The 12,622-nt window shown below is 37.2% G+C and overlaps 1 protein-coding gene across 2 annotated transcripts in view; it reads left to right on the top strand.

The window, feature by feature from the left end:
- LOC108433189 (thyrotropin-releasing hormone-degrading ectoenzyme) overlaps positions 1–12,622 on the top strand; it is a 358,559-nt gene that overhangs the window by 287,107 nt on the left and 58,830 nt on the right. For both annotated transcript variants that reach the window (XM_037542868.1, XM_017707605.2), the window contains 2 exons: positions 1,083–1,216; positions 4,660–4,715. In XM_037542868.1, coding sequence (XP_037398765.1) covers positions 1,083–1,216; positions 4,660–4,715 — 190 coding nt within the window. The remainder of the gene's footprint in view (positions 1–1,082; positions 1,217–4,659; positions 4,716–12,622) is intronic.

Here is a 12,622-nt window from a genome sequence, read left to right as displayed (position 1 = left end):
AAATAAAAATGTTTAAACATTTTTTTTACTGTTTGCTCTGTTTACAGTCCACATATGGAAAGAATCTTTAATACAGTCTGTTTTATGGTCATGAATTTTGAAAAAATGCATTTACATATAAGGGTCTATTCAGCCTATGGCAGTTCAGCCCCACCCTTTCCCCCCACACTGTTATAAGTAGTGCTTCAACCAAGAATGCTGTCTGAATGAGACAGCCAGTCAGAAAAGAGATCATTTACATACAGTGCTGTGGAAACGTTTAAACACTTCAGGACAAATGAAATAATTTTGTTGAAATTAAAATAGTTAACACATCCTATATGGGGAACAAGCTTTCATTACCAGTGGCTAAAATTAGGCTGGAGAAGGATCATTTAAATTTAAAATGCTGGTATATAAATGCACAAAAATCATCAAACATTGGAGAACAATATTATACAATACTTAAAGAGTAGTAAACTGTAGGTTGTGAGTCCATTAGAAAAATGAAGTATATCCCTTTTTGAGTGAGATAAATGATTCATCTTTACTTGCTCACTTTCTAACATATATTTACTCTAGAATTGAACAAGGACTGCTTGTGCGAAATCAGTTTAATCAGAAGATGAAATGAAGAAGAATGAAATCTATAAACATTCGCTGACACGCGTAGCGCTGCACTGAGAATCTCATTATTAATACGTTTATGAATATAAATGCTTCAAACGTGAAGCATATCATCGTCAGTGGGCAGTCTCGTTCATATCTGCGAACGGCTCAATTACATTACGTGACATTTCATCATATGTCCCCCCTTTCACCCCCTCGGTAAATGGATGAGCGATGGAGAGTAGATTCATTAGAAATGACTCCAGTCAGGGCACAGTTTCCACCATGAAAGACCTGGCTGTCTATAGGCATTCCCATTAGCGTCACTGGAGTGACTGTCATCATATGCCCTCATCCATTTATCAGCAAAACCTGGCCTGAAGACTGTTTGTGTGACTGCATTTTCCAAAGGAATGACAATGCGGATGTTCTAATGAGCTGTCAGTCGTGCCGTTAAATATTTTCCCCTCGCTCCTTTTCCTCGTTATTTATAGAGACGCACCGAGTGGGCCGTATAGATGAGGAGACGTGGTTGCTGGGCAACATCAATCAGACGGGCTACTTCAGGGTGAACTATGACCTCCACAACTGGAGACTCCTCATCCAGCAGCTTATGATCAACCCCACGGTACAAAGCCACTCATTTCCCCCATATTCACTTGCCTATATTCCTCTTCTGTTCTACCTCTGTGACAAGCTGCCTTCTCTTTCAAACCTCTCATTGCTCATTTTTCAATTTTAATAAATCCTCCACATCATCTGCTGTTGCTCCTTTTGGACGCTAGTTTGTTATTTCTCCATTCGTTCCTTCTCTTTCCTTTCTCTTCCTTTCCTTTTGTCTCCTCTCTTACCATGTATCAGAAATCAAATTTATGTCATATTCCCTTTACCCCAAATGTAATCAATCAGAAAAGATGTATTTGGTGAAGTTCGGTTCTTTAGTTTTACACTGGAGCTACAAAGCTAATGTAGACAGTGATGAAAGTGTATGTACATTTATTAGCATCACGCTAATATCTGCACACCTAAATTATTACACACTTAAGTCAAACTATGTTAAGTTGCTAAGTAATCTCAATAGACTTGCTTAAAAAAAACACCTCAACCTTAATGCTAACTTCTTCTATTGTCTCTTTTAGGTTCTAATAGGTTTTAGCCTGAGCTAGCAGCAATTTGCATGAACACTTTCTAATGAGGCTGATATTAACTTCTTAAAATAGGGACCCACTGGAAATCCATGACTGGCAGATTCCTCTGTCATTTTGTAATTATACTATTGGTTATTCTAATGCATTAGGCCTTCACTTCAGCTCCTGAGGTCCTAACCCATAAGAGAATTTGCTTAGCTGTATCTACCTAGATACCCTGGAGAAAAACCATTCCTGATTTGTAAATTTTATTCAGGGCTTTCTAAGAATTGAACCATTCTAATTCCTTTCTAAACTTATGGTATAATTGATGATATAAGAGTGGTACTGTCATAATTTTAGACTTCAAATCCAATCATGATTCCATTGAATAAAAATAAACTAAAAATCACAGACGTACATTTTTTAAGTCCCAAATATCATTAGGCCATCTATAAGAGCCTAGAAGGCTGAGGGTTCTTCTCTGATATCTGGGTCCTATTTTATCTTTTGAGTCCAGTATCAGTAAAAGACTGCATTTTCTTTACTTGTGAAACATCCAAAATGAGATGTTAACCTTACAAAATACAAAGACGTCTGACACAAGCAGTTGCTTAGTGCACCACAGCTCCCTAAGTTATCATTGCAAGGGAGAAAGCAACTGGTTAATCATGTCTGAAAAAATAGAAGATGAGGGGAAAAATCTAAAAGATTACAGTATGTTGTACGTGTGTAATTAAATTGTTCTAGGGTCCCAGACATCAGCAATACACAAATTATCCAGTTTTTTGTTTATATTTTTAACATAATTTAGAGGACTTGTAGTTATTATTATTACTTAGCCTCTAATTTTACCATGTAAGCTAGCGAGCTAACTGGTTTGCTAATGTTACGTACACAAAAAATAAAGATTTCTAACTTAAGGAATGTTTCTGTAAGACTATGTATGAACCCTTCTACTAACTAGTCCAAACAGTTAAATATTCAGATCTTAGATGTTTCATGGTTATGATCTATTTAATACCAAAGCATTAAATTAGGCAGTAAGCTAAGCTAGGCAATAAGCTAAATATATACAAAATCATCATTTGAAGGGTTTTCTATTGGAAGATGGCCAAAGCTTAACACCAAAATTTCAACTTGTAAACTTTTTAAAAAGTTTTATGTACAGGTAAGCATTTAGAATTTTGCTTAAAATTAACTGAACTTGGCACCACTGAAACATTCACCATTGTAATATTCGGTAGTGTTTCAGTATTGTTATGATTGTTTTTATAGTCACAGAATAGAATGTTCAATCATTTATTTGAATACAATGAACATAAATAAGGTATCTGGTATTCAAAGCAAAATACATTTCATCCAAGTCAATGGAATGATCTGTGTAAGATCTGAATGTATGATTATTTGGATTAAATTAAGAAAATGTATGCTTTTATTCTCAAACTGTTCACAAGGTGTGGGTCTTGGGGAGTACTGTACATAGGGAGATTCTAAAACCAGTAAGCAAGTTCTTGTATTCAAAACTACTTGATTTGACTACTGTGATGTTACTGGCTGGTTGCTCTGCTTTCTAACAGTGGTGGATAGTAACTAAGTAAATGTAATTCGTTACTGTACTCAAGTATTTTTTTTGTATCTGTAGTTTACTTAAGTTTTTCCATTTTGGCCAACTTTTTACTTTCACTCCACTACATTTCAAAGTCAAATATTTTACTTTTTACTACATTTTGAGAAATCTGTCGTTCCTTTTGGTTTCTGTGTGTATAAAAACGTAACATGTCCAAACAAAAGAAGTGCAAAGCAAGAACACCAATCAGGGCACAGTGGTTACTTTGCTCTGAGCTTGTTTTGACCTGTTGGTCATACCAACCCAGTGCAAGCGCACGGTTTAACCGCAGCGTAAAAATACATACATCTACCTAAATGATGGAACTAACCTAACTTTGTGTAAATAGACCACAATATAGAAATATGTAGACATATGCAGTCGGGACTGGCATGTTTCTTTTTTTATCATTCATACAAACACTTTCATTTTATAGTAAATTAGTTTTGGTTAGTTTATGTTTATGAACAGAGGCCTACAGATCAACACAGTAAAGGAAAATTTATTTAAAGCAAGTTTTTAAGTTGTAAATAAATATTAAACTGAAACTTTGCTTGTTTGTAAAAGTGATTTCAGAGCCACTCGGTTCTCCCTGATGGAAACTGTTTACCTTCAGTGTTTTGTGCTTATGATAATTTTAATAGACGTCAGCGTCACTAATTAATGACGTTCTATTAAAAGACTGGTTTACCAAGAGAGACACTGGAGGATTTTCACCTAAAATTAGTTCATGAAATGAGTCTTGTTATAAAAATGATAACAGGACATCAGAGTCATAATTAATCCTTTAGTACTTTTACTTTCGATACTTAAGTACATTTGAAGGCAAATACTTTTGTACTTTTACTCAAGTTGAGGTCTAGAGTAAGGACTTCTACTTTTACTGGAGTAATATTTTACCTTGGGAATCTCTACTTTAACTCAAGTACATGATTTGTGTACTTCATCCACCACTGCTATCTAAACAGGGTCTAACTAGTTTAGAATACCCATAGGTTTCATATTGACTACAAGGTCTTGCTTCTGATGTTATTGGCCTTTATAGTTGTCCAGGTCACTTTGTTCAGGAAAGGTAGACTTACTGCAAATTCCTAGGATCTCTCACAGCCCACTTGGTGGAAGATAATTTTCTTATATCACTGGAAAAGCACTCCAGAGAATATAAGTAATGCAAGCTTGCCATTCGTCTTTCACTTCTGTGCAAAAGCAAAGAAGCAAACTTTGGTAATCAAACATGTTACCTGAATTTTGAGTAAACATGGGGAAAATGATGTAAAATTGATTTTTTATCAAACTATCAGAATAAATTATAGTTCTCTTTCCTGTGTCCTACAGATCATCTCCGTGGGCAATCGGGCTGGCCTGATTGACGATGTCTTCAACCTGGCCAGGTGTGTTTTTTTTGTGGCTAACAACGACCCTAGCACTGGCTGGGTGCTAATGGAAGCTGCTCTGATTGGCCTTCCCCTTCCTCTAGCCTGTGGGTAGGGGTAGTAGAAGAAAAAACAGTGGCTGGTGCTCCTGTCGAAACGAAGCCTGCGGCGAAGCTGCCAGCCCCATGCTGAGCTAAAAGATAATGGGAGAACGGAGGAGTGCAGGGATGCATCCCTCTGTTCCTGTCTCCCTCTTTCTGTCTCCCTCTCTCTTCACCTTCTACCACCAGCGGCTTGCTGAGCAGATCCAGCAGAGCTCAATCATTAGCTCCAGTCTCCTACAGGTCCCTGTTGAGCTACTGTTAAAGCTACAGCTGCTGGGAGGATGGAAAGAGTAATGGAAAAGAGAGCACATATTTCCTCTAGTTATACTCTGGGATTGAGCTTGCTCTGAGGATTCCCAAACTCTTTGATGTGCCCTAGCACAACAGTGTGTTTAGAGTGTCACATAACTGAGATTTACACATACAGTATAGCCGTGAGTTCAGTCAATTCCAACAATAGTCTGCTATTACATTATGTTACACTCTTGCAGCCCCACTGTGCTGGTGTACACCTAGAGCCTATTCTATCTGTTGATGCACAGTTTGTGTTGGACATTCTCTAGTCCAGTGTTTTTCAACCCTTGTCCTGGAGGCCCACTATCCAGCACATTTTAGTGTTTTCCTTGCTTTAGTATGACTATTTCAGCTCAGTAAGAGCTTGTTAATGAGCTGATTAGTTGTATCAGGCATGTTGGAAGCGGGGAAAACATTGAAATGTGCAAAGCAGTAGGCCTCCAGGACCAGGATCGAGAAACATTGCTCTGGTCCTTTGTAATGATCAGTTTCTGACCACAGACCCACCTTTGGCTGGATATTTTTGGGTTGGGAACCAGTACTGACACTGACATTTGTAAAATCCTCAACAACACCACAGTGTCTGATACACTCATAGCAACACCACCACACTACAATGACCACTACCATGTCATTGTCACTTTTCTGCTAAGAATGATCCACAATAACATTTGGACAACAGTGGTCTTGTGGTCAAATGACCAATAATAAAAGGCATAGAGGGGGCTGACAAATTGTGTAGCAGCAGAGGGACTGCAGTCCGTAATTGTATATCATTGTATATAGTGGAGCTATAAGGTAAGTGGAGCTCATAAAGTGGCCAGTGAGTGGAAGTACAAGGTAGATGTTTCTAATAAAGTGATCAATAAGTGAAAGTACAAGGTAGGTGTTTCTAATAAAGTGACCAGTGAGTGGAATGTTCACTGTAAAAATGTCACTGTAATTAAATTAACCTACTAACTACTAGTTCTATTAATTTCATAATGATTTTCTATTATTAATGGTAAATAATAGAGAAAAAAACAACTTTTTGCTGTGACTTCACAGTCACCTGGACCATAAGATTGTATGTTGCTGTATTTTGCTATATACTTATATTCTGTAATTAAAATACAGTAATCCCCTGTGTTTGTATATAACAGCTGTATAAGTAATTGGACTGTATAGTTAGTAAATTATTTTAAAGTTGCATATGAAAAAATTTGATTTGACCAGACTTACAAATATGTTAAAATTCTGCATGTTTATTCACTGTGTTTCGCAAGGACTGTATCCATTTTGCAAATATTTTAAGTTTGCTCTTAATTTGCACAAACATTACCAAAATACCAATAATCTGGCAACACCAGATAATCTGGCAACAGCTCAGTGTTCCAGCATTTAAATAATCCTATATCATTAGTCATTAAAAATACAGAGTAAAGCTTTAAAAGTCCTTAAAACTCCAAAACCGGATCATCAGAATAAAAACCCAATGTTTTCACTGAAATGTTCAAACATTTTTTATTTATTCATATTTGTTGCTGTCGCATCCCATAATGCTGTGCAGTTGAGTTCAGTGCCTTCCTCTTAGTAATTTGCGGTGGTATTACTTATCTTAAGATGAGTTGATATCACAAAAATGATGAAAGTAATATTTTACTGTGAAAAATTAGCATGAAATCCTGGCAGTAATTAACAGTGTATATATTGATCTTTTCTAGTCACTTTTAATCAAGATTTATGCCATGATCATTTTGAAAACACTGGGCTTTGTAATTTGTTTTCCAACAGGTGAAAGCCTCTTTGCTGTGAATACAGAGGAAGAAACAACCTTCCTTTCCCAGTCTCAATTATCTGTGGAATACCTGCATAATCACAATACAAAGCTGCTCAATAATCATTAACTGGAAGAAACAGGCATCAAGCGTAATTTCACTGTGCACTTAGTTTCTGAGTGAAAAAAATGCAAACATTCAAGTACAGCGTTAGTTTTTCATGCTATAGAATGGACTAGAGCCAAACACATGCTAAGATCTCCAGACTGCTATTTAGTCCCTCAGGAACAGTGGGCCTCCTGCTGGACATCTCTTTCACACCATTGCTTTCACCCTTTCTACTTAATGAGTCCAAGCCAGAGGAAATATTCCATAATTGTAGGCAGCCTAATATGAATTAATTGTGAACATTTAGCTAAATGCTGTCAGTGGGTTGTCCTGAGGTATTTCTTCACTGCTTGTGCTGAGAAGCTAAAGAGCTTGCTGTTGAGGTCCTCGCATGAGCTGTTTACGGAGGGAAAGAACTGTGTTTGTTGACAGTTCGCCTGCAGCGTGGCTTTGAACACATTGTGTGGGGCATTCATTCTAGCCAGAGCTTTTCCACTGACTGCCCCCCAACAAACGAACAGGAAAGCTGCCAGATGCTTTCAGCTTTTTTGTTTTTTCTTTTCTTCCCCTGCTCTGCGGCCCACTTCTGCCGTACATCATTGGGAAATGGATAGACTCATCAGGCACTGCTGTGTGTGTTTCATGCTGGGACAGACAGGGGTTTAAAAGGCATGCAGAGTGTTTCGTTGTTATGTAAAATGCACCGACTTGGCCACAGCTGCTACCCGAGTGTAATGATTCACTTGAATGAATACAGAACAACAGGAGAACTTGAGTAGTTTACATTCGCACAGGGCAGATGATTGAACCCTGAGGAACATAGTCTACTAAGACAATTCTATCGAATTCTCCGGTGCTTTTATTTGTTTGTTCCTTTATTTCAGTTACATTCTAGTTAGTTTTGTTTTCCTGGTAGACTTGTAAAGGGTCGAGGATTGAACCCAGAGGAACTCCCTCTAGTAGGTCAGTATTATTTAATTCTCTGTTTGCTTTCATTGATTTATTCTTTTCTTCCAGTTAGGTTGCCTTAATTAGCTGCCACTCTCTTCACAAAAAGTGAATTCCTGTCTCTAAATAAAAAAGTCATGACAATGTCATTTTGGCAGCTCACTGCCCTTGCATTCGTCTTCTTCTTTTGAATCCTGAAAGGCCTTTAGTATGAGAGATGGTTCATTCACTTCTCATCCCTTGGGCTCTTTTCCAGCAAAACTTGTAAAGGGTTGAGTATTGAACACCCTGGTGCTTTGCTTTATTTATTCTTCCATTCTAGTTTGTTTTATTAGCTGCTGCTTTTCTAAAAAAAAGTAAAATCCCCTCTGTAACACAGAGAAGTCAATCTTTTTTTCTTATAGGGTGAGGTAAAAATGTACCTTCAATGTTGTAGTTAGTTGGAATGGCCCTTTTTGCTGTGCTGTGCCCTTGGGTTGTTTTCCTGTTAACCTCTGCATTAGTAGATAATAGAAACCTTCCCTTTGCTGGTGCTTAGAGGGAATATTATCAGTCTACCTTATTTCACCTCAGGGCCTGAACTTTTGAAGGTGCTTATTGCCCCTTGTGTGTTCAAGAAGCTGGTTTGCACACCTGCATACTAACAGCGGCACTGTTGTTAATCACACTAACTCGTATGCTTGTGCACTAGTGTGTATAGTAACAGGGATGCTAAGAAATGTGCATTTGACTACAGAAGAACAATAGACATTGTTGCATTTGCTAGGCGCCTCAAGCGGTACCACCTAATTAAATGCTCCTGTAGCTCATGGGAAATATTCACACAGTTCAATAACACTGTTTCACACGGCCATGCCTGGCTTTCTTGTTATTAATTTTATGGTTCAGAGAGGGGGAACACACTGGTGTTAGTATAGCCTGGTCATGTATTGCATATCATATTTCAGCATTTGCAATATGAATTTATCTTCACAGTTAGGAACGTTTTAGCGGAAATAGTTCTTGAAATAAAACACTGAGCGGTACTTATTCGATTCATTTAAGCGAACAATGAGGCTTTCTTTGTCATTTACTTTCAAACTGATGAAGCTACTTAATGGACCTTCTTCAAATGCTCTGCAAATCTTTCTTAAATGAGTAAACAATTACAAGGCAATTTAGAACTTAATGATTTTTATTTAGGCAGTCAGAAGCTGTTTAGTTTGGGTGCTTTTAGGTCCATGTATATTTTAGCCTGACAGTTTCTTCCCTCATTAGCTTTGAGGTGGAAGGCGCAATGGCCACATCCAGCTGATCCACAGGCCCATATTGTGGTCATGATGAAACATGTTGTGGAGTGTGAAATGTGTCACACGCGATTTTTTTTTTTTTTTACCCTCACCGTTCCTGAACGCGTATGAATGATGAATGACCTTGATGCCTTGCAAACTTTTTTCCCTGAGGTTGTGTGCATGCATGTGTGTGCGTGCTTATGTGTGTTTCTCTAGCAGAAATAATGAACTCATTCTTTGCTCTGTGTGCTGAGAGCAGGGGGAAAAAAGCTTCAGTGCTCTTCAGGGCGTTATGGTAATGTTGTATTCTTTTATTTTTAATGAACATTCCCCCCCTCCTCGCTCACCAAACCAAAGCTGAATAATTCAGAAATGAAGAGACAGAGAAAAGAGGGTACAAACAGCAGCAACTGAGCGCATGATCGGAGATTCCGCCTCTGTAATGCACCACTCACTGCTGCCTTTCACACAAAGCGCGGTTAGAGTTCATCGGTTGCCTACATTTTATCGTTTTTTAAATGCTATGTCCTGGAGACTCCTTCTTTTCTTTTTTCCTCCTTTCACTGCTAGAACACATCTCAGTCAGAACATCCAGGCCTGAATAGAATCTTCAGGACAGGGATAAAAGTGGACTCCCTCCTTCTGCATAATTCAATCACTGAGATGTAAATACAGTCATTCAGTGTGGTTTGATGTGAAATGGTGCATCATGGAGAAAGTTACCGACTCAGAGTTCTTTACAGTGGTGGTGATAGGAACCAAATGATCATAGCTGTTTTATTTACCGTCTAAAACCTACACATCTTCTGAATTTTTACTTGTAATATTGATAACGGCAAATAGTGGTGAATCTGAAAAAAAAAAAAAACATTAAAAAAGTTTTCTTTGGAAATTAATTTGCCTTACATGTACTTCTCCAGCATAAATGGACTTTAAAACATGTGGTTTAGGCTATAATCTCTCAAACCAACCATAAAACAAAGTCTCAGACAGCAGACAGCATATCTATTACCATTTTGTGTAATATTTTTCTGTGAGGGAGCTCCAGATGTCTTTTTCCTATCACCACCACTGCGACTCAGGAAGATTCTCTAGGATGGAGTGACCCACTCTGAATAACTGTTTACATTTTAACTATTTAATTATTCAATTATTTTGAAAAAGAAAATATTTTTTAAAAGTTATTCTGTTAATATTCTGTTAAATGTAAACATCAAATTACAGAAACACAAACTTTGCCATGACAGTGTAACATGTATAGCCTTCTTGAGAGTCTTGTGGTTTGTGCACTGGCTAGAAAACTATCACTAAGTTAATCTTAAACAATAGTTGATAGCAGTAAATGTAAATAAAAGCAAAATTCCATTAGACGAGCCACAATATTATAATATTGATATTACAATATTTGAAACACAATATTACAATATTTGATTGACATCGCATCTTGTCCCCAACACTGTATTGTTGACATACCACAGACCAACACGCCAATGACAGCATTTATAGACTTATAGAGCCACTGTTTGTATGGCATTAGTTAATAAACATCTTGATGGATAAGATATAGCCATGGTGTAAAGTCTTTGGATAGTATGAAAAAACAGAACAACTTTATCCTAGTAAAGGTAATAAAAGGTGAAGGAAGAACTCTGTAGTTTTGTCCGTGATCATTTTAAAGCACTGATAACTGTTCAGGATAGACAGTTGACATTGGTTGACTTTTAATTGAAATATTCATGTCTGCATCTCCTGTGCCTCAGCAAGACACTGAATGCAGTTGATAGAATGCCAGAACTTTGGCAGGGCTCACGTAACTTAAGCTTGCATCTGATTAACCACATCAAACAAACTCACTTTTGCAATCATGGCAACATTTGTTGACACACACATAAAATAACCTTAGTTATATGATTCCAGTCATTTGTATCCCTTTAGCTCCTGTGATGTGCAGGTTACTGCAGTATTTACAAGGTAATTAAAGATGTCTGGATGTGATATCATGGACGATAATGCATTATCAGGAATCAAATACACCTTATCGATTAGATATGTATGAAGACCTCGGAAAGTGATTTTTTTTGATATCTTGATTTAGAAACCATAATGCTGATGGAATGCCAACAATATGGTTGCAGGATGCTTCATCCAGATTTTGCAAGTACTATTTATAGAATTTATAGTTTCATTTAAACTACAGTTTTTTTAGAAAAAAGTAGTTAACGATTTAGATTTATAAAATACAGTGTTTATTGGTTACTTCTGAAAAAGCCTTAAACATTTTTTGGCCACTTTTATCAATATTAACGTTACATTAGGCAAAAAAATCCTGTCTCACCAAACAGGTTCTGGGTAAACAGGTTCTAGGTAAACTGTTGCATATGACTGTATGACCTGCCTATGATGCCATGATTTCTTTTAATAACCCCTTATGATCCAGAAGGGAATGATAGCTTATAATCATTTTTAATGTGTTTGCAAGCTTCAAGTAAAGTGCAAATGGAAATATTTGTCATAGAGACTTTTGAAATAGAAAAAGTAATAAAAGTAATAAAAGAGTTTGATGTAGTGTAGAAAGATTGCTAAAGTCCAGGTAATTTTTTTTTTTTTTAATTCTCTGTTTTTGTTCAGCCTACAGTAGTTTAGCCACTTCCCCTACTGTTCACACTGAAGTTACAAGGATTGTTTGGCCAGGAAAGCAAAATACAGAACACCCATTTAGAACAGAACTCATTTACATATACCAGCCTTCAAGGTATGGAAAGCTGGGACTCATGACAATATATCTTGTTATGAACAGCCTCAGCAATGCAATATGTTAGCTGTTCATAATGATAGTAAACATGGCTATAAAGGGTAATGCCTTTATATGAACTTTCATTGCCACATTTCTGATGCCTTATGAATGCATTCTGAATAGCTCATAGTTTCCGAGAGACACGGTATTCATAGAAAGTCTTACCAAATCTCCAAGACAAGTTGTCACAGCATCTACAATTTTAGTGGCCAGAATATGGAATGTGATCAGGCAGTGGGCAACAAGTCATTAAGATAAGATAAAACTAATAATGACATGCTATTGCAGACGATATTAATCAATCATAAAAAGTACTTTGCCCACCAGACCAGGTACAAGCTTTTAAAATTTCATGCGGACCACTGAAGTAGACTTCTCTCTAGGCTCTAAGCACCATCACACTCATTTCCTTTTAAAATTTATCAGAGTGGTGAGCACTGATCCGATCTTGAAGGACACTATCAGAGCAGGCACCTCCTCTCAGTCCTCCTCATTCTTCTTCACTTTAAGGGACAGAATAAAAGTGAGATGGACTTTATAAAGACTTGCATTTGCTGTTTCTATAATGCGACATGACTGATTAAGGCTCCAGAGTAATTGTGTTTTATTGTCTGCCTTTAAAGTCTACGGCTTAATGAGGGAGTCAGTG

The sequence above is a fragment of the Pygocentrus nattereri genome, chromosome 1 (genome assembly GCF_015220715.1).
Source record: "Pygocentrus nattereri isolate fPygNat1 chromosome 1, fPygNat1.pri, whole genome shotgun sequence".
NCBI classification, from domain to species: Eukaryota; Metazoa; Chordata; class Actinopteri; order Characiformes; family Serrasalmidae; genus Pygocentrus; species Pygocentrus nattereri.
The sequence above is the reverse complement of the archived record's forward strand: the minus strand, read 5'-3'. Positions and strand labels throughout refer to the sequence as shown.